The sequence below is a fragment of the Mus caroli genome, unplaced genomic scaffold (assembly GCF_978045245.1).
Source record: "Mus caroli unplaced genomic scaffold, Mus_caroli_1 scaffold_15, whole genome shotgun sequence".
NCBI classification, from domain to species: Eukaryota; Metazoa; Chordata; class Mammalia; order Rodentia; family Muridae; genus Mus; species Mus caroli.
Genome location: NW_028227270.1, coordinates 88,943,549 through 88,967,109, shown reverse-complemented (window position 1 = coordinate 88,967,109; position 23,561 = coordinate 88,943,549). Strand labels below are relative to the sequence as shown.

The window sequence follows — 23,561 nt, the reverse complement described above, 5'->3', positions numbered from 1 at the left end:
GACCCTGAGCAAGAAAAATCTCTCCTCTTCTAGACATGCTCTGTACTCACCAGGAAAATCTGTGTCCACACTGGGCCCCTTACTGCTGGACACTTAAGTTACCATCTCTATAGGTATCTGAACTCTCCACAAGGGGAGGAGCTGCTCTTCTGCTGTCCTCCTCAATCAGCCCTTGCAAAGACTACATGCTCTTATATTACATTGAGAGTTACTTTCCTTGTCCTACATGCAAGTTTTTAAGGACAAGCATTGTATCTGTCACTTTCAACAGTGGCTGGCTTGGTACCTAACAGATGACAGATGTTCAGTCACCCCTTTCTTAGCAAGGAAAGAAAAAAGTCAGAGCTATTCAGTGGTTTAAATTGCAAGAAAACTCTTCATAGAGCATATAGTGACCCTTGTTATTTCTTCTGTGATAGTCTAAATTATCAGGCATGCATAAACTCTGAATGAGATATGCTTGTTTCTCAAGCCCATGCACACTTCAATATCAGGAAAGGGCCACTGATGTCAGGAAAAGACAAAGAAATTACCTGGATATGGCAGGCACCTGGTGTCCCTTCTGAACATATGTAAATTTACTCTCTGCCTTCCTATGTGTGGAGATCTCTACACAGGACTTTGCCCTCCACTAGAAGAACTTGATGTAAATACAAACAAGAATTTCTTTATGAGCACATTCAGTATACCTAAGAATTGAAAGTTCCTGGGATTAATACAGAGATACAAATATCATCTTGTGAAATCAAGTCCTTGTTTTTAGGAATGACATTAGCATTAAACAAATGATTTACCACAAATCACTTTATATTTGTGGTTTATTTTAGAATTTATACAGCTATTTCACAGAATGACGTGTTTATACATTTAGTTGACAGGCTCAAACTTAAACCTCCTTGACTAAAATTTCATTTCAGCCTCCATCCCAGCTCAGAAGTGTAGTGACATTTAAGAAGTTAAAGCAGGGTCACTTTCTGTGAATTTCATGTTCAAAGTAACTCTACAGAAACAGTGTTGGCTTACAGCCATCCCAACATGAAGACTGTAACCAATGTAAGAAAATCTTCAAAAGGCCTTTGATTCAAATTCTTCATCTGATAGAAAATTAGGACAAATGTCTATAAAATGAGCAACTGTGTCTCCTTCCATAATAACCTTACTTCGTTCTTTTGATATGGTTTTATTGTTTCTTCCTGTCACAGAGAGCAAATGCATGCAGAATCCTAAAGACAAAGGAGTACAGAGGGCATTTATTCACCCACGGAAAGCAAGCAGCATTGCATCCTCTGCAGTCACTGTTGCTAGGAACTTGGAACTTTGAGTTGCTTTAAAGAAGGGTTTGATTCTAAGAACAAGAATAACTAGAAATAAAGGCTGACCACTAAATACAGTGTCAGTCAATAAATGGTTGATATGGGGTGCATGCACATATGTGTGCATGCAAGAGTGAATGCATGTGTGAATGATCTGAGAGCAAAACCACAAGGAAGGGGATTTCTGACATTCCTACTTGTTTTATAGTCTTTTTTCTTACAACATCATTTACCCCTTCTTGAGGTATCCACAGCTTTGGGCTTCCTGTTCAAGGGCATACGGAGAGAGGAATGTACAGAAGGCTTCACATGGGTTTGCAGAAGCAATAATGGGGCTGTAACAAGTGAGCAAAAGGAAAGCTTTTTTTTTTCTAGAAAAAAATATTGAAGGTGTGAACACAACTAACAACATAAAACAATAACACCCGTGATTGCTTTTAGGACATGCTACCATTATGGACTGTAATGGTTTGATACAAAACCACCCCACATAGCCTCATGTGTTGAACACTTGTTTCCCAGCTAGTGATGATATTTTGGGAGGTGGTGGGAACATTGGGAGAAGAGGATTGGCTGGAAGTAGTAAGTTACTAGGGCTGTGTACCTAGAAGTTGTGTCTTGCCCTGCCCACTTCCTATGCATCCATTCTACTGTCTACTCCTCCCTCCACATACATAGGCCCGAAGCTAAAACACACATGGACAAGCCACCATGAACCATAATAAATCCTCCACTTTAAATTGTTTGCTCCGGTATTTCGGTCATAGAAACAAGAAGGCTAACTAATACAGAATATAATACCAAAGAAAACAAGTGTCCTCTCTCCTTCCCTCCTTCCTACCCATTCTACAAGCCTACCACTTCAGTTTAGTCTGTAACACAACTCTTCCCCTGTACTGACTTGCATGAAAACACTGCCTATGATTTGCTATTCATCAAAGCAGAATAAATACGTGTAAGAAAAAGCACAGAAAACAGATTGAGAAATTATATAAATTTATGAGTTAAAGAGTTCTAGAAGATGAAAATATCTGTTTATCAGCATATAATTGAGAAGTAATCAATGGTTTCTATAAACCAAGCATCTTGAGGCAAAGCTTTTGACTAACAGACAGACCCAGTTCTAGGATAGCTTAAATCCCAGTTTCTCTGTTAACTATATAACAAAATTGAGGTGAAAGATTTGATTTCATAGTTCTGTCCATAGCATGATATCCATTCACGACTTTCTCACATCTTAACTATTTAATTACCAGTAAAGAAGCTCCAGAAGCTTCGTTCTTTGCCCAGGCAAACAAGTTCAATGAATTATGAATTCCTTTATTGATTTCCTATTTATTATTCCTAGTTAATAGTCTGTGTTTAATTTATTTTTGTGGTGCTAATAATGAAAGCAAGGGCTTTGAATATGCTACACAAGTAGATACCAGAGCACTGTATTCCAACCTATATTACACTGCTTTATTACTGTCATATTTAAAGATGTGAAGAGACACAAACTGAATCTATTTCTCTATGTGAAAAATTTGTAGTGATCATGGCAGTAATGATAATGTGCTACTAGCTTCACTTACACTTTTCTTTTAATGCCATAACAACCAAGTGAAGTTTATTACCATCCAGTTTCACAGATGAGTAACCCATGGCTCACAGAGGCTGAGAAATGAATTTAAAGTCCCTCCTTTAATACGTGGGAGGGCCTGACTGAATCTGAGCAGGTGAATAGGCCTGTGTCTCCACCTGAGGCAATTGTAAGGAGGAACGGCAATGGGTGTGGATCAGTAACAGAGCAAGCACTAGGATACTTGAAGTCCTAATACTCTCAGCATCCAAGAAATGGTTGGCAAAGATCATGTTCCATATCAAACACTAAAAAGGAAAAGTCAGACTCAAACTAAACTTTAAAAAGAAAATCCAGTATGACATTTTGATTCAAAAGACAATGTAGAATAACAAGGTACAAGTGACACAGGCTATGAGTAAAGCAGGGATGCAGAAGTCTCCTTTTGGTGGAAAAGGAGAAACATACTGAAGAAGGCAGGAGGGTTAATGAATAGTAAGGACTTCGAAAAAGGCTTAAGGAATCATAATATTAACTATCTACACATATATACGGTTTTTCCATTTAGGCTGACTGCTTTCCCCAAAAGAGGAATAGACCATATAACAAAAACCAGCACCAGGCATGAGAAGTCCTCTTTTGAGTTGTTTGTAAGCCCAAGAGACCCCCAGACATTATCCACTACTGCTACTGCCTTGGTTGCCCCATGACGTCCCTGTTGCTTAAGACATCATGAACTACAGACACAGAGCCCAGAGGCACCTGAGCTGGAACTGACCTACATACCACCTCCCTTAGGACAGGCATTCATAGTACCAGAAGGTATTATGTACACTTCCAAAGAAAGAAAACAATCAATAGCCCCACACAGCTATGACAACTATGAACCACAATAATGACTAGCACGGCAAGATAACCTTAAAGGAGAAGTAGTGGCAAGCACACCTTGACAGTAAGCAACAGCTCTCTAACTGAACTAAAGACCCTACAATAAGACAGAACTTATGACGAGTACTGAAAACCAGCCAACTACCCAGGGCTAGTGAAGTCATACATAGTAGAGGAAAACCGACAAGCACCACTTTACTCAACATCAATAATATCAAACTATATTCTATATATTTGTACTTAAACGTTCAGATAAGTCTAGAGCTCACCCCTCAACAAGGAAACTTCTCATTGCAAGGAATGGAGATTGATAATGAAAATGACAACCAATCAAAATACAGAGTTGTGGGACCCAGTCCCAGTTGGTATATATGCAATCCAACGTTTGCACTAAAGGCTCTGGGATTATTAAAGAAGAGAGAACAAAAAAGATTAGATGAGCCAGAGGAACAAGAAGTTTCCTGTGCGATTGTGTCTCCAAAAAATATCAAATGCTACACCTATGAAGTCTCACCAACATGGCTCTCTAAATATGAGTAGAACAAAACAATACCAACAGAGATAACTTACATGGAAGAAAGCCGACAAGGCCTCACCCCTACACAAAGAACTACAAACAACTAAGAATTGCTGAGCATTTAAGAAAGTCATCCTCTAGGAAGACATACCAATAGGGTGTCCAAAACCAGACAGTCAATCTTAAAAACATGGACAAATAACATTATATGGACTAAGCAGGTTATATTTATATATTCAGGGATATATACACATAGTCAACAACAATTGAAGAAAAAGAGGCCATAGTTTTGAAAAATAAAGAGAGGGGAAGTGTATAATGATATAATTTCTTACAATCAATTTTTACAAGTCAAATTAGCATGTAATTTAAATCATAACCAAGGGCCTGAGACACAGTTCCATGGTGGTGTTTCCATTTTCATGTGTGAGGCCCTGGATTCCATAACCAACACTGCAAAAACAAACAAATCTGTGTCTATATGATTCTCAATGGTATATCCAAAAGGCAAAATGGTTTTTGGCTGTTTTTTTCTGGATGGTTATTTTTTTTTCTGGATCGTATTTGTTTCTTATAAAGCCTTATGTTTTTCACAGATGACTTGCACAGGCATCATTAATGGAATATACAAATGGTTCTAAACAATATTTATGAATTTCCATAATGAGCTTTCATAGACAGCTTTGATATCTGCCCACTATTCTCTAATTCTGTTTTGTTTGGTTTTCTGCTTTCCTAGTTCAAATAGATTTGATTTACTTGCCAGAATCTCTGTACACATGACTTTTCTCACGATGAAAGCATTCTCCAACACCACGTCCATTTTATCTCTTTGGAATTTATGTCTCCTGACTATACTAGCTCAGTAAATCCCATAGTTGTCGATTTTGCTGCCTTCATTCCTTAACTGTCCCACCCTTACTCAATAGTAACTAAAGTCCCACTGCAGAGCTGATCCCAACAGGGTTTTACCTTGAAAGTAGAGCAGAACAGAAACTAATACTCTGCAAGTCATTGCTGAACATAGTAGAAAAGAAAAGAGAAGAAAAGAAAAGGTGAAAACAAGCAAAGCATGCTGAAACCCACAAGGCCCAGTGTTAAGCTTTTTCGTATATTCTCCCTTAGTACCTGTCCTTCGAAGGCAGATGACACTTAAATGTCCCTGTCAGCCATGGTCATCCTTTCCATGTGCAAATGAGGAGTCTGAGGACTGAATGAGTAACTTCTCAGAGACATGGAACTTTCAAGTAGCTACCACCCTAAGCATACTGCCTAGCTATGCAACAGGGAGCCATGACATTAGTTAGCAGTTTGGTTTCAAACATAAATGTTACGTAAAAATTATGAAACATTATAGAGAAAAACACTTTTAATTCAATTAAACAATCTCATAAGTATCATCTTACTCAGTGGGAGGGAATAGTTGGTTTGATGGTAAGAACCACTTCCAGTAAAACAAGGATAATTTCAAAAGCCTTGCATGGCTGAGCAATTATACTCCATCTATCCACAGAGAATAAGATGGGCCAGACAGCACTATAATCCCCAAAGGTGCATGTCATCTGTGGTCTATCTGAGTCTACACAGACAATGGCAAATGAGATGATATCACTTTGTACTCCAACCAGAAAGACAAGATTAGGAGCCAGCAATTAACCACTTGTGAACAGGCAAACGGTTGTTAAAATCTATTATGGCCTCATGGAACTCCAGTAGAAGATTACTTCATCCCTGATTTCACAAGTAGCAATTGTTGTCCCTTCCCCCACTAGTGACTTAAGGTTCTGATATTCTTCCTAAGAAGAAATCACAAAGCACCTTTGATAAAAATATAAATAAAATATGCAGCTGGTGACACTGGTTTCTTGTGTATTACTTGTTTCTTGATATTACCACACCAGTAGACCTGAATCTGTAAGTCATAATTCTGTGGAGTATTCTATGGACACATTATTCATATGGGGAGACTGGGTGCTAGCCAATATTAATACACTGTATTATCTCCTAAAGCACAATATTGTCTATGAATTCTAAAATTTTTGAAGGTAAACACTGACACTTTAATGCTATAATTCTGTGTAGGAAAAGATTACTTGAAACCTGTTTTAATGTGTTTAAGAACAAAAGCAGAGAGGGTTTTTTTTTTTCTTGTTGGAGGTAACAACTGAAGATGGATCAGAAGGTAGCTAAATTGGGAGCTCAATCTTGCGGGAGAGTCCTAAAATTACAATGCTGCTAACTGCTTTCCTGATCTGGGTTTGCCATTTATGACTCCATGGCCCACGGCTGGAACAGTCTCATGACGCTAGAGAAACAAGAAAGTTGTATACTTGCTAAAGTGCCATAAAAGATTCCTCCATAGTGAAAAGAGTATTTTTTTTTATATTTTTTATTACATATTTTCCTCAATTACATTTCCAATGCTATCCCAAAAGTCCCCCATACCCCCCCACTTCCCTACCCACCCATTCCCATTCTTTTGGCCCTGACATTCCCCTATATTGGGGCATATAAAGTTTGCAAGTCCAATGGGCCTCTCTTTCCAGTGATGGCCGACTAGGCCATCTTTCGATACATTACCACACATCTTTCGATACATATGCAGCTAGAGACAAGAGCTCCGGGGTACTGGTTAGTTCATCATGTTGTTCCAACTATAGGGTTGCAGATCCCTTTGGCTCCTTGGGTACTTTATCTAGCTCCTCCATTGGGGGCCCTGTGATCCATCCAATGGCTGACTGTGAGCATCCACTTCTGTGTTTGCTAGGCCCCAGCATAGTCTCACAAGAGACAGCTATATTTGGGTCCTTTCAGCAAAATCTTGCTAGTGTATGCAATGGTGTCAGCGTTTGGAAGCTGATTATGGGATGGATCCCTGGATATGGCAGGAAAAGAGTATTTTTTTAAAGTATCTTTTTTGTTTATTTATTTTTGTTTTTTGAGACAGGTTCTTGCTATGCATCTCTGCCTGGTCTGGAACTCACTATGTAGATCAAGTAGTCCTTGAACTCATAGAGATCTGCCTACCTTTGCCTTCTGAGTGCTGGAATTAAAGGCATCCATCACCCTTTCCAACTCCAATATCTACTTTTATAAACATATAAACAATAGTTTTATTGATTTCACATTCTGCACCCCAATCCCACTCATCTTCCTATCTTTACATACCTGTCTTCTTCCCTTGTGATCTCCTTCCCCAAAAGAAAACAACAACAAAAACCTCGCTGTGGAAGCCACAATGTGTCACACAGTATATCCTTTTGTCCAAAGAGCTTCACTAGCAACTGTTCATTGCAGTGAGTCACTGGTCAGGTTCCAGGCCTCTCTGGCTTCTGTTATGCTATCAATACTTGATCCTCACTGGGATTCTTCTCAGTATCCTGTTGTTGTCTTATGTCATGGAGATCCTGCAGCTTGGCATCTGTAGGACCAGCCCTTTCATGTGCTTTAGTGCTTCATAGATGGGATAGGTGTTCGTCCAACAAGATTTTTAAGTGAGGCTGTAGGACGTGGGTTTTTTTTTGTTTGTTTGTTTTGTTTTGTTTTGTTTTTTTACATTCAACACCACTGCTATTTTGTTGGGTGGTTTTGCTGCTGTTTCCTTATATACTATAAAATGTTCAGCAGAGTCTTCAGCATCTATCTATTTAGCAAATATCAGGCAGCTGTGACAAGTATCTTCAAACACTGCCATATGTTCCCTGAAGGACAAAGTCACTCTTCCAATCTCTACTCCCCTAGCTCCATTAAATCTGAACTTTAAAGCAATAAATAAATAAATAAATAAAATAAAAAATAAATAAAAAATGACTAATACACTTTAGTAAAAACAAAGAGGAAGTTATTTTGAGATTTATTATAACGTATGCAATTAATTTTGTATAGGGTAGGAATGTCAGCTTAACAATTCTCAAGATTAATTTATGATAATAGACATTTTACAAAACAGATATTTGCCAACTAAACAAATGCTCAAGACTGCCACTGAAAACCAAAAGTTCATGAACTTCACAATGTCACCAAGGTGAATACAGTGTTTAGACAGATATATATGATTTCTTATGAAGCCCATATTTAGAGGAATGTGCTATATCATCTAAAAATGGCTCAAAATCCAAACAGTGGCAGCACACCATCCATTTGTGGCTAGTCCCAAACCGTTAATTATCTTAAGTACTTTATAAACTGGGCATTGCCTCATGATTCTTAATTCATTTTATTAGTTTTACTTGTTTTACTGATAGCTTATTGATACTCAAGTCTGAAACAAAAGGTGGAAAGTGCTTGAGGATAAACAACTGCAACTATACTTTGTATAACTTCCACACATGTGCCAGGCACACACATATCCTATCCCACATATATACTCCTGTATGCATGCACACATACCTTCACACAGATTTTTAAAATTCTAACACATACAGATCCCATAAATGACCATATGGCTCCCCTCCCCCAGCATCATTTTATCATCAGTAGATGTGTTAGTTTAATAACATTACTTCTTTAATTGTTGAAAAACAGGTTGAATTATTTGTAAATTTCTCTCTCTCATAAACTGAGAATATTTTTGGAGAGTTGCCTATTTCCTAGTTCTTTCATCTGCCCATATATGTTAAGAAAACATGTTAAAAAAGCAACCAAAATTTCCGCAAAAGAACCTTCTGAGTGTTAAACCAACAAGTTCATTATTATTGGTCAACTAGTGGGTACAGTATTCCACTATTATAATGCTTGCAGACAAATATGATGATGGAAACCAAACTACTGATTCCCTAGTTCAGTAAAACTAAGTGAGGAAATACATAGTAAGATGAGCTTAGGTGGCATTCACTAGGCTTGAGCAGTCTAGGGAAATTCTAGGACAAACAATGAATTCTAGGGAAGACAAGATTGATTATCATCTTTAAAGCCTACAATCAGATAAAGAACTGTGTTACTGTCATCCCTACAAGTCTAACAGACATGGAAGGGCAATGAAAAACCAGATACTTTCTGAGAAGACACACCATTGTACCTACTGAGCAAGAGTCCTATTTTGGGTTTCTGTAAAACTAGAACCCAAGACCTTATGCACGCCAGCTGGACAAGTGCTGTGCCACTGAGCTACACCCTAACTCCAAGTGCTCTATTCTTAAAGAAAAGAGGGGGAAGAGAGGAGAAAAGGCATGCTATCTACGTGAAACTTAATTCTTACTCAGGCCAAGGACGTCTGGGGATGAAGTTAGTCACCATATGCTACTCACCATTGACTAACTAGCAGCCATGGAGGCAGGTACACTTACTCAAACTTCCCTCCTCAGTCTACTGTCTACTCTACAAGTAGCTGTCAGGACAGCACCCAGACTTTCCCAAGGGTAACGACTGAGGAGAGTCAGCATGAGAAACACATTCCCATCAAGCAGCTGGACTGAAACATACTTCTTACATCTTACAGAGCTGGTGTCTTCAGAGAGGGAGGCGAGTCTAGCCATAATGGGCAGTGAGAAGTGTTCACTAGTCATACTCCTGGCCTAACCATGCTTTTCCCAGATTGGACCCTGGCCAGTCTTACTGAAGACTCAGCCACTCCTTAGCTGCAGGAAATCCAAGCCTCTAATTCACACTGAAAACAAAACCAAGAGCATTCAATAGCACATTAATTTCACCCTTTAATTATGATGGCATCATCACCAAAGTCAGGAAATCCAGTTTAACTTAATCACTTAATTTTTTTAACCTTTTGAACTTGGACATAGGATATATCTGGTCTTGCTTTCTCCCTAATTGTTAATATAAATACATTTTATTTTATTTGGAAAAAATTTCTGTCAATATTATGTATAAATCAACAAATCTATAATCATGCCATGCAAAGTATTCTGCAGATGTTTTACATAAGATTCAGTGGACTGACATAGGTGACAGTTTTATTTTACCTTCTAATGTAATAAACAATAAAATTAAAAATATTATTATTGATAGATTTACAGAAGAATTTGTTATAATGTTCTAATTAAGGGAATAATCTCAAATATGAGTAATTTTGCAAATATGGTGGCACACGCCTGTAATTGCAGCACTTGGAAGGCTGAGGCAGGAAGATTTCGAATTTGAGATCACTCTGGGACATATGGTAAAATGAGACTAGATAGGGATTGGAGGGTAGAGTCAATTATTGGTAAACAATGCATTTGAAAAAAAAATTATTTATGAGATACTTTAATGAAACAAAGAACCTTTTCATATTTTCTCATGCTTTAACCAATATCATTAATATCCTCATGACACCACAGTTTTACTAATTTAACTTTTCAAAGAAACCTAAAAATGAAGGCAAAATGTATATATCAATTTTTATAGAAATTAGATACCTTAGGTAATAAACATAATTTTTTCTCCTAATGAATAAGTAAATCTGCATATCTAGAAAAATGATATCATGCCAACCACACCCATGACAGAGAGTGTTCTGCATTAAATAATTATAAAACATGTAGATGGCTATTTCCACTGTAAGCAAAAGCCAGATACATGATTTCAAGTATGTGAGAGGATAAAGTTTTTCAAATATATGAGCACATTTGTACAACTCATTCACGCAATAAAGGTTAAAGCGTTTACTTATTAAATTAAAATAGTTGATTTATTTTAAAAATTGGATACATATTAATAAAATACCCCATTAATAGTTATATTAGTATATAACAAGTAGTAATAATAACTCACAGAACATGCTAATACATTTTCATGCCTATGTACCTACAGTGCTACGATCATGCCCATTTCTCACTAACTTGTAGTAGGTGCTGGCTGCTAAAGTCCCACATTTTATATGAACAACATAAACACACTTTCTCCTAATGGAAAGAGATGCTGAATCACTGGGTTGTTTCCTAGCAATTATTTCCAATTACTTATCTTATACAATCAACAGTGATTCCATAAATATATACACACACATATATATGTACATATATGTATACATATGCACACATATACATATACACACATATACAAATATAATTTATATATATTTTATTATATATTATTTTATATATCTTTTATATCTTTGTGTTTTTTATATAAATATACAAAATAAAGTTTTAATGGAACGAATGTCTTTTTAAATAAAGTCCTCAAAACGGAAGAAAAAGGAACTTGGAATGAAGTAAACATCTATAGTGACATAGAATGGGACAGTAAGAAAACCTAGGAGTAGGGGCTGTTGTGAGCAGGTCTTTGGTCAGCTACAAACTTGGTGCCTTACACTAACGATGATCATCTTTCCTTTCGTGCATGAGGCTTCTTTGTACAGCAGGAGAGGACTCAGAGTTCCAACCAGGAATGACCTCTCCAGCACAGCAGGGCTACCCTACATTACTGACTAGTGTACACTATTTCCTAGATCAATTTGCTACTTGGGAGAAACCCACTATGCCAAAGTCTGGTCTAGAAAACTTTTATATTAAAAAATAGTACTCCCACACCTTTTCTAGACATAAATTACCATAAAATAATATATATTTATGCACTCAAAAGACTGATAGCTACTTTCAGTAGAAGAAAGTTTATTTCTCCCCCAAAATACACCAGTCTGAGATCTGCTAACTATGCTTTTTGCCGTGCCTTGGATTAGACTGATGTTTCCCGAGCTCCATCCAGTAAACGAGCTTGTTCCCTGTGGGAATCGGTGCAACACTAAGATGACATCACATTCACTGCCATCCTAAGCTTTTCTTACATGTATTAAAAGTTTAAAATGTATATAATGCTCATTAAGGTATGTCAATCAGAGTGAATCAGTACTACAAATAGTTTGGTAGTTTTTATTATACATATATATATAGAACCAATAAAACAATATTCATTAAAAACTCTCCTATAAATTTTTACTGTTTTCTAATTCTGACATCCTAAATTTAAGTCATTAAACTTTTATTGAAATGGGGATACTCATTCTTTATTTAAAAATATTTACCAAATACCTATTAGCACAATGGCATGTCTTCAGACGTTAGAGACATAAAATCATAGTGTTGTCCTCCTAAGAGTCTCAGTCTCTACAAATGTCTCCTCAGAAAACAATGCTTAATCTTAAAAAATTACTTTCATATATTTTAGTTTTCAAGTTTTAAAATGCTGTATATATTAAATTTTAGACATTTATCAAAGCTAGTATTAATACGTTTCATATTTCTACCTATGTTTTATTTGGTAATATAAATGAAGTTTAAAAAAATGGAACATCCCTGAATTCTATGTATGTGTATACACACACACACACACACACACACATACACACACACACATATTATAAAACAATAAAATGGCTAAAAATCCCAAGATGAAGTTTTATTTCACTTAATAATCTCAATGTGGTAATTTATATTTTAGTCAGTGTGTCTGAGTGTATATCCATGTGTGTATATGTGTGTGTTTGTGTCTGTCTGTCTGTGTCTCTATCCGTGAGTGTATCTGTGTCTGTGTATACGTATGCATATGTGTAAGTACACTACCGAAGTCATAGAAGACAACTTTTACACTTAGTTCTCCCCGTCTACTATGGATTCTGGAGATCAAGCTATGTTGATGGTCTAAGATCATTTCTTACAAATGTTAAGTGAACATCCAGTTCATGAAGGGCATTGCTGGGCATGATAATAGTTACACTGTGATGGGAAACTTAGTATGAATGAGGGAAACAATATTTTCTTTTTCTCTAACATCATTTAAAACTTTCCTTGAAATTTGTAAGTGTTACCTTTTAAAATTTAGAAAATAATATTAATGAGAAAGGATTCATTTACAAGTATAAATAAAGGACTGGCAGAGACATTATATTTAAATTATCTTTTCATTGTACAACCTAAGAATGCTTTTACCTCTTCTAACTTGTCTAATGGAAAGTAACATTTATCTTTTTTGTGGGGGAATGAGAAATAGGTCACGTGAAAGAAAAAAGTATAGAAACCCAATAATACATACAAGCATGTATGTGAGAAAAGAGAAAGCATTATCATTACTGAGCAGATTCCTAATGCCCCCACACTCCAACACTCCACACATTCCAGATGCTGCAAGAAGGGAAAAAGAAAGCCCATCTTTCGTGGCATTTTCCCTTACCAACAATACCCAGAACCACAAAACTAATTAAAGCGGGGGGGGGGGGGACCAAGAGAGGGGAGTGGGAGAAGACAGAGAGAGGGACACACACACACACACACACACACACACACACACACACACACACAGAGAGAGAGAGAGAGAGAGAGAGAGAGATCAGAGAAGACAGATTGGCGTCCTTGCCTTCACAACCATTATGAACCATCATGGGAATTGTTAACTTAAGCAATTACAAAATCAAAACATGTGATGCTTAAGACACCTTTATAAATCAGTCACTTTAATCTTTCTGTATGACTTGTTGACTTAATTAGATAAGTATATAGTTACATAAATTTTCACTGAAATAGTTAGACATACTATTAGTTATTGGGCAAGACACAAGTTTTAATATTGGGTAATTCTCACACTCTAAGACTAAATGGCCATGGAATTTAATAATATGCCTTTGATTTAAATTATACAGATAATTTTTACTTTAATGAATGATATTGTGGGTTCCATTCTCAGCATAACCCATTTGGCTTGGTTAACATTTCCCATATTTCACTAAATCAGAAATATCAGTGGGAGAATACATTTTCTTACATAAAATTTAATGTTGAACCAGACCCCTGAGATCTCTCAGACACTTAGCCACCAACCAGGCAGCATATACTAGCTGGTATGAGGCCCCCAACACATATACAGCAGAGGATTGCCTGGTCTGGTCTCAGTGAAAGAAGATGTGCATAACGCTTAAGAGACTTGAGATCCCAGAAAGTGGCAGGGGTAGGGTGGGGTGGGGAGGTGGGGACATCCTCTTGGAGACAAGGGAGAAGGAATGGGATGTAGAACTGTGGGAGGGCAGACTGGGAGGTGGGTAATGACTGGACTGTAAAAATAAAGTAGTAATAATAATAAAAAGAACTATAAAAATTTTAATGTTGAAAACAAAGAGACTATATTGCTAATAGTCTCCATGATAATTAAGCCCATGCAAGAAAATGAAGTTTTCTAGAAAACAAATAAAACCACACCCAATAATGCTTAAGAAATGATTTCAAACTGATTTTCGAATACATTCTAGAAATAATAATTTCTGCTGTCTCTCTAATGGAATGTAAAAGAAGAGCCTGACTTTCCAACTGGATGAGTGTGGGTGAAGAGTGATGAATGGACAAGACCATCAGTAGCTTATCCTTCATGCACACACACACTTCCCAATACTCCTGAGTTGAAAACTAATAACATGAGAGAAGTTGGCAAACAGTCCGGATTTTCACAATGAGTATTTGAAATTTCTTACAAATTAAGATTTCATTCTTAATTCATCACAGTCACTTATACTAGAAATGTATGTAAAATATTTTCATTCTATATAACACGAGCAGAATATACATACAACCTTTTCTGTTGCTAAAGTAAAAAAATTTCCTTTGAAGTAATGTATTCACTCACCTCGTCTGGGACTCTCATGATTGAAGAGAATTCCATTCACTGCAAAGAGATTATAAGCTTCACGGAAATTTACCACGATCCAATAGGCATAGAGTTTGGCTGCTCCTGTTGGAATACAGATTTTTAGATAAAGTTTACTCTAAAGGATCACGATTTTCATTCACCTTAAACAATAATAATAATTCACCTTAAATTAAAATATTATCAATCCATCAAAATAGCAAATCACAAGGCAAAAACCAAACATTGTGTGCTAATTAATCATGCTTATTAAGAAATATAATTACCTGCTTTGTAACATTCGTAATTAATTCTTTTGCCATCTTACTTATTCAACTATACTATGTAAAATCTATCAAGTTCAAATTTCTCATTTCTCTCTCTCTCTCTCTCTCTCTCACACACACACACACACACACACACATACACACACACACACAAACTCACTCACACACACACACTTTTAGATGAGAAAGAAAATATTTGCTATCTTAACATTCAAACTGTTTAAAAATGTTATTATGTACAAGTCTGTTTTTTCCTGCTAGGTTTGAGCTCAGAGAAATTTTCATGGGGAAAATTACAAAACAAACAAATAAAACATCTCATTGCTTCAGCATAATCTCTAAACAGCTAAGGAAATAAGTCATATTTGGGCTAAATTTCCATGTAAAGTGATCTATGTAGAAAGGTTGGAGGACCAGGGCTGGTGAGTGAGGTGGTAATTTTACCTGGAGTCAATGATAATAACCCATACGTTGTTTATCACTTTAGTCTCAGTGTCAATCTCAGACTCAAAAGACTTCAGCTATGACCCATGTGAGGAACGACAGCAAAAACATACCCACACCTACAGAGAACATTAGAGACAGCTGGGCACATGTGTCCTTACCATAGGGTGACCTCGGATAGAAAGGTGTGGTCTCCTTCTGGGGTATTTCCTGCACTTTTCCATAAAGTTCACTTGTTGAGGCCTGGTAGAACTTCACAGAATTTATAAGGCCACAAGTTTTAATTGCATCCAGAAGCCGCAAAGTGCCAACGCCATCAACATCTGCGGTGTACTCAGCTAAGTCAAAGGAGATCTGGGAAGAGGAGGCAGAGATGAGTAGCATCAAAGGCTATCGGTGAGAGATGCTAGCAAGGTAATCAGCCCAGCAGTTTCACGACCTGTGGCTTTATGCTGGTAAGAAAACAGCAAGTGTTATTTCCTAACAGAATTTCCAATGTGGATATCGTCTACTTCTAACGTGTAATATCAGAAGACTACATCAGTATCCATTCAGCACTTTTAACAACACTTTAACACTCTGCATTTCCTCCTTATTCTAGCTGCATCCTTGGGAAGCTTTGCATGATGGGGCAATGCTTTGTTCTTTAGAAGGTAGTAATTAAAAATTCACTTTGAACCAAACTTTTGGAGGTCTAGAAAAATACATGGTTTATATGAACTCAAGAGATGCCTGTTTACTGAAGACAAAGAACATGGACTATATACAACAGTTAACTTTTAAAAGGACAGTTTTACTTTTTTTAAAAGGGGCAGCAATAACTGTAGTATCTATAAAGAATGTAAGTTTATTAAATGGCACAGTGAATGCAGCAAAATGCTAATGTGTATATAAACTGATTTCTATGACATTACTAAGATGTAATTCAACATATTCCAGTTTTGCAAAATGATTTTCTTTTAAAAGAAACAAGCATGTTCTTGGGTAGGTGTCTATTTCTGTGATACAGACCATAACTGAAAGCAATCTGGGAAGACAAGTTTATTTGCTGCATACACCCCAATCACAGTCCATCATAGTGGGAAGTGAGGCTAGAGCTCAAAGGCACAGAGAAGAGCTGTTTACAAATCATGGCTTATTTAGCCTGCTTTCTATTGAAGCAAGGTTCAATAGACCAGGGTTGGTACTGGCCACAGTGGGCTAGGCTCACCTACATTAATCATTAATCAAGTAAATGGCACTACAGACTTGTCTATAACCAATCTGGCTGAGGCATATTCTCAATTTAGGGTCTTTTTCTCAGATAACTGTAGTTTGTGTCAAGTTGACAAAAAAAACTACCCAGAACCATATGATTTTTAGGCTTATTTCTTAAATAACTTCTACACATGATAAGTAAATGAACCTTATTTTAAATATCTTAAAACAATGAGGCTGAAAACTTTACAACTGGTAAATCTATTTTAGTATGAACTATCTCAATCTTCATGTGGGAAAACCTCTTAATAAGGTAAGGCCATTGGTTTTCATTATTTCCTGGCCACTCAGTATCCCCTGGACAGAAGTCATGGCTCTATCCATGTGTAGATAGCACTGTCAGAAGTTGGTCAACTGCACATAAAAGACTCCACCTACTATATCATCTGCAGCCATATGTAGAGATTAGGAGCTATCTATGAAATTAAAAAGAAAATTTGTATATTTCCATCACAATCTTGTAAAAAGCCATAAAAGTAAATTTGAGGTCATTTTATTCCTCTGTGTGTGTGTGTGTGTGTTTGTGTGTGTGTTTTGTATAAACACATGTATGGGTATAGACACCATGCAGAGGACTAAGTAGGATGCTATTTGTCTTCCTCTAGGTTATCCATCTTATTTCTGAGATGAGTACACTTGAAACTCACATTTTAAGCTAGGCTAACTGGCTAGCAAGTTCTCCAAATCTGCTGATCCTTATTCCCCATTACAGCCATACCAAGCTTTTGTGCAGGTGCAGAAGATTTGAATGCAGATCCTCTTGCTTGCACAGCAGGTACTCTTACAAACTAAGTCATTTCCCAGTGTTTTACTCTATTTTATTGTGATGGTGTCTCCATAACAGCCTTGGCTGACCCGGATTACTATAGGTAGATCAGGCTAGCCCTAAATTCACCGAAATCCACCTGCCCCTGCCTCCAAGTTATAAGTATGCACCAACATGCCCAGTCTATTTTATCCTTTTTAAATAATACTTTATAGAGATACATAAAATGAGCTATAAAATAGTTTATAGAGATACTATAAAACTTGCCAGTTTAAAGTTTACAATTTAATGGTTTTCATAATTCACAGCATTATGCAATCGTCATTACCATCTTACTTCAGAACATTTTTATCACTCCCAAAACACTGCAGCTATCAGCAGTTATTCCCCAGCCCCCAGCTCCCACTTGCACCTGCACAGCCACTGATTAGTCATGTTTTTCCTTTATACATTTACCTACTGTAAACATTTCTTAAGAATGAAATCACATAGTATATGGGCTTCTAAACTAGCTTCCTTCTCTTACTGTTGTCATCGCTCTTAGATAGTTTTCAAGGTATATGGGTGCTGGGGCATGTGGTTAACACCATGTTTCATGTTACATAGAATGGCTGATCTATTTTTCCAAAGTTGCCTTGCTCGTTCACAATCTCATATAGGTAAGGGTTCTGATCTCTCCTTATTCTAACCAACAATTCTTGCAGTCTTTGGTTATAGTCATGCTTATGGTTTAAAGTGCTCTCTCACTGCTGTCTGGATGTGTATTTTTTTGGGACATTGAGGATATTCTCATGCACATAATACCATCGTATATTAAATTCTTTGCCCATTTTTATTTGCTCTGTTCTTTATTATTTTATAATTATTTACATAAGTTGTCCCCTTCCCAGTCCCTCATTCCCAAGTTCTTCACCCCATCCCTCTCTGCCTCTAGGGGGGTGCTTCTCCCACTCACCCACCACCTTTTTAAGCTGGGCTCTTCCTCAGTTCCTCACTGAGCTGACCTGGCCTCCTCTACATTCTGATGTAAGTCCTCTGCTAGATACATAACTTGAAATCTCTTCATATCAGGAGGACTATCCTCTCATAATTTTAAACAGTAGCTTATGAGCAAAAATGTCTAATGTATCTGTTTACTTTGTTATATACGCTTTGTGTTATAGCTAGGAATAATTTGCAGAAACTAAGAAAATGAATGTATACTTATCTTCATTTAGTCCTGTGACTGTGGCATGAGAACAACATTGGACATGTAAGCAGGGAATGTGGCTGTGTCTTATCAAAATTGATTCCATAATGGGAAGCTGGAAGTGCTGTGTTCCATGTTTGTAAACTAGTCCTTTTCATTTATTTCCATGATCATTTTAATTAATTTTGTATATAATTCGGGGTCAAAATTCATTATTTGCAGATGAAGATCCAATTGTCTCAGTCCCATATTTTAAAAGGCTATTATATATCAGCTGACTGGTCTGGACACAGAAGGTTTTGTTCTTCAGAAAAGCCTCAGTTCTATGTTGATAGGAACATACACGGAAAAAGCCTCATGACAGAGGTGTAAACAACTCTATTAAAACAACAGCAGTGCTATATAGGTCCTCAGTGTGGGGCAGACATCATTCTAAGTAGGTGAATGAACACATAACTCAGAGAGAATAGGTACACAGTTAATCTGAAAGAGAAAGGGAAAACAAGCACAGAGTGGCATGGTAAATGTAACAGAGAGCACGCACATGGGCTGTTTTCAGTGAACCCAGTGTCCCTGCAGACTTTGGAGTACAGGAAGGAAACTGCTTTACTTGACATAAGCAATGGGCCTCCATTCAGAGGACAGACCATGGAAAAGTACCAACCACAGTTAGGCTGACAGTAGCAGAGACAGCAGGGGATGATGGGGAGGATGGTTGCCTGTCAGCAATTTAAAAACAGTTTTTCACCATTGTTATATAACTCCATGAAAAAGAATGCATGTTTGATAGTCAAAATTTTATAGAATAAGATTGTTTTAGAAAAAAATAATTATTTAAAAAGTACTTTTTAGCATAAAGTAATAAATTAAATGTCTACACCAGTCAAAACAGTACTTTATAGCTTCAACTTTCAAAAGTTAAAAGTATGATTTGCAAACACCAGAGGTCTGGAGAGTTACAGTCCATGGGCCAAACCTGGCCAGCTTCCCACTATGGAATACAGTTTTATAGGACACAGCCACATTCACTTTCTTACATGTTTTCCACAGTTGTTTTCATGCTACAATCACTGGGCTGAGTGAATTTGTTTTAAAGAATGTAATCCTCACAAAGCTGAAAGTATTATCTGGTCCACTATAGAAATAGCTTTCTGACATCTGAATTAAAACTATAGTTACATTTAATAGCCATGGGAAGTCCCAATGATCATAGTCCCCAAAACATACTATCAGTCAGAAGTGCACATAATCTGCTTCACCTACAGCACACTCCAGTGCAGCAAACAGATTCCACTGGAGACTCTAGGGCTGCCTGGGAGCTGCCTGTGCTTGGGACACAGAATGTGGGCTCAATCCTATCAATCAAAATTTAAGCTCAGCTTCACTCTAAAGTAAATATATTACTTCTAAATTTTGGAAAGAAAATACTTGGGGAAAATCCTGAGTCTACCAAAGCTGTCCTAACTCTCTCTCCAGAACACCTGCTTCTGGATCTCATGCTCCTCCAGATCTCTTCATGCTCTACTGGTAGCAACCATATCAGTCTGAGATGCTGTTCTATCAGGCCTAGAACATTCAAGTTTCAAGCTTAGCATGCATATGTGCAGAGGAGTGGGATTTTTCCTTCTACCCCACATCCTAGGCATGTGACTAAGCCAAGTTACTGTCTCCATATCACTATACACATGACTCGAAAGTCCCCAAATTCCTTTGCTTTTTTCTGCCAAATACTACCTTATTTAAACTCCATTCAAGACATTCTTCACAAAGCTCTCCTTCTCTTTATCCCTCCATCTACATAAACAGCATCTATGTAAAACAAAGCTTAGGACTAACCCATCTGTTCCTTCCCTTCATAGCTCAGGGATACAAGCCTTCTGACAACTTCACCCTATCCCGCAATGATCCCTTGATGGAAACTGACAGACTGGTTCTCAAGTACTTTAGATGATTCTCCATACTCGCCTCAGACACTCCTCTACCCTCCCTTCTCTCCTCAGTTGCCCTTTGTGGCCACTGCTCTAACCCTAAGATTAGTCTGTTCTTAAAGTCTTTCCTCTGCCATCGCTACAACGAATGGAGGCACCCACTTTACTGCACCCCTTCCTGTCACTAATATTGGGGACTCTTGTACCTCTGAAACAGTAGTTTTCAAATCCTAATGCTGCAACACTTGAATACAGTTCCTCATGGAGGTAACCCCCAACAAGAAAATTATTTCATGGCTAACTCATAACTGTAATTTTGCTACTGTTATGAATCATAATGTAGATATCTTATATTTGGGGTATGTGATATATGACCACCAAAAGGGGGTTGCAACCTATAGAATGAGCAACTTCCCTAAAGGAAGTCACACTAATGCCTTCTATATTTATCCACTTTATCATTTCTTCTTCCTTGAAATCTTTTATCTGTTAGCTTTTTTATTACCTAGATGTTTACATGTAAGCTCCATTGTGATAGACTTGTGTCTTATCTACAATAGCTCATATATGTACCTAGTATTGAAGAGAGTATGTAAATTAATGACATTAAATATCAAATTTACAAATATAAAAATAAAGCCACAAAAACTAGTAGAAAAGAAAATCAAGCAAGTTCAATATGAAGAAGTTTCAATGGAAGCAAGAAAGAACGATGTAAAAAAAAAAAATGATGAACAAGGACTAACTTCTTTCAAGTCCCTCAATCAAAAGATAGCATCTGGCACTGTAGATGGACACATGTGTTGTTTGCCTCCTCAGGCCCTTATAAGCCATGGCTTCCTTGCACGATTCCCTCTGACTTACCTAGAGGTATTTCAGGGTCAGTATGATCTATGCTCTCTGCTCAGTCCTCTTTTCTTGCCTTCCCAGATCCCTTTCTCCGTCTGGTCACCTGGAAGAGCTAGATTCACCCCACCAACCCCAGGGCACTCTGCCTCGGGGGCATCACTACACTGGAACCTTGACCTCCTTCAGCAAACTAGCCTGCAAGCATCCTTGAAGCTCTGCTGCTTTTTCTTTGTCTTGTTCTTACTACACAGAAGAGTATTTGTCACATAAAGGGTGCTAAGAAAACTCACTAGGATGAATAAGAAGTTTTTAAGCCTTAAGTTTAGTACTTGACCCTAAATGTAACCATCATATACCATAACAACAACAAACCACATGTGGAGCAAATTCCATTTTCAAAGTCTCAATGGGGAAGTGGCTCCATGGGTAAGGTGTTTGCTGTGCAAGCATAAAAACCTGAGTTCTAGCTCCAGCACCCATATAAACATTCTGGGTGCAGTCGGCTTGTCCTGTGGTCCTGTGATACTGGCACTAGAGAGGTATAGAGAGGGGATTCTTCAGGTCTGCTGGCCAGCAGTCCAGCAGAATCAGTGAGCTCCAGGATCATGGAGAAACTTCCCATCAAACATAAGGCGGAGAGCGTCTGAGGATACCACAGTGCACATATGGACACACACATCTCAGTGAACTACTTGAAATTTCCTGATTCCACATCTTCTCAGTGAAAGTGATTTCTCTGTGAAAGAACTAAATTTAGTAAAACAAGGCCAAAAGATAAGAAAACTGCTATCTCTAACAAAAGTTGCAAGAGACTCTCCTAATGCCTTGTGTGGAAAATGCCTCAGACCACACAAGTAGTCAGTCACAGTGTACACTGTTTACAGTCCCTCTGCCAGAGCAAGTTATGAATCAATGACAGCAACAATAAAACACTGCTTTCCAACTTGAATTAGAAGTTCCTAGTTAGCAGGAGTCATTAGGGCTAGCTAGCCTTTACTTAATAGCTGGGGCCACATATAATCTTTGCCAGGGCTGGTAGAATCAAGCAGGTATGGGTCTGACTGTGGGGAATAAGGTCTGGCTGTAGAAATGCAGAGTGGGAAAACAGAACCCTGCCTCCTGTGTCTGCTTGTTCTTTCATGCATGTAGATGAGTAAAAGGCAGGAAAAGGATGCTGCAGGACTCAGAGGTGAGAGAGAGGCTTACAAAGTGTAACCATGCACTCTAAGACTTGAAAAAAATTCAAAGAAAAACTCCTGGAAAAGACAGGCACATGAGGAAATGGATATGAGGTACAAGCTGTTCTAGAGGTAACAATGCTGTGTGGGGTGGGGGATGGAAACAGAATGAGTAGGAGGACAAGCACGCTGGCCACGTATGTTTCAGCAGTGGCTACGTCTCAGGAGCAAGGAGTCCTTGGTTTACATATGTAAAAGTACATGCTATTCTGGAACACTTTTTTTATGTGTCTGCAGCTTAAGAAGGGCCTCTGTGGGGATAGTCATGGCTGTGGCTGAGCATAAGACAGAATTAGTTGAGCATGGCTAACTTATTGTGTCGTGCTGTGAACCTACATCAGACTTTTCCCAGCATCCAGCTCAAGGCCTGCATCCATACACAACTTTATGTATTTTCTATATTCAGTTTTGTTTTAAAACATTTATACTTACAGGCTGGAAACACATTCATATGTTAATCAACCAGTTAAAAAGTAGTGAAATCTTTGTTAACCTTTATAAACACAAAGGCGGATTAAGATGTCCATCAATTAAGGGTTTTCATGGGGATTATACAAGACAAGGCAAAAACCCCTCCAGTGCATGATGCTCCAAAAACTGTATGAGACAGTATCCTACAATGCCTATGCCTACCTGTCCCATTCACCACATTGTGCAGTGCTTAGTAAATGAGACATTTGCCATGCACTCTGGTCGAGTCAGCTTAAGCCAAAAGGCTTGAAAGTCACTCATGAGGCAAAGAGCTTCAAGGAAGTTCTCCTCCTGGAGTCTGGCGTTCC

General features: G+C 37.7%; 1 protein-coding gene across 1 annotated transcript in view; it reads right to left on the bottom strand.

Moving 5' to 3' along the window:
* Positions 1-23,561, bottom strand: part of Gmds (GDP-mannose 4,6-dehydratase) — a 531,248-nt gene that overhangs the window by 295,968 nt on the left and 211,719 nt on the right. The window contains exons 5-6 of the mRNA XM_021180416.3: positions 15,717-15,909; positions 14,825-14,929 (exon numbers count right to left, since the gene is read on the bottom strand). Coding sequence (XP_021036075.1) covers positions 14,825-14,929; positions 15,717-15,909 — 298 coding nt within the window. The remainder of the gene's footprint in view (positions 1-14,824; positions 14,930-15,716; positions 15,910-23,561) is intronic.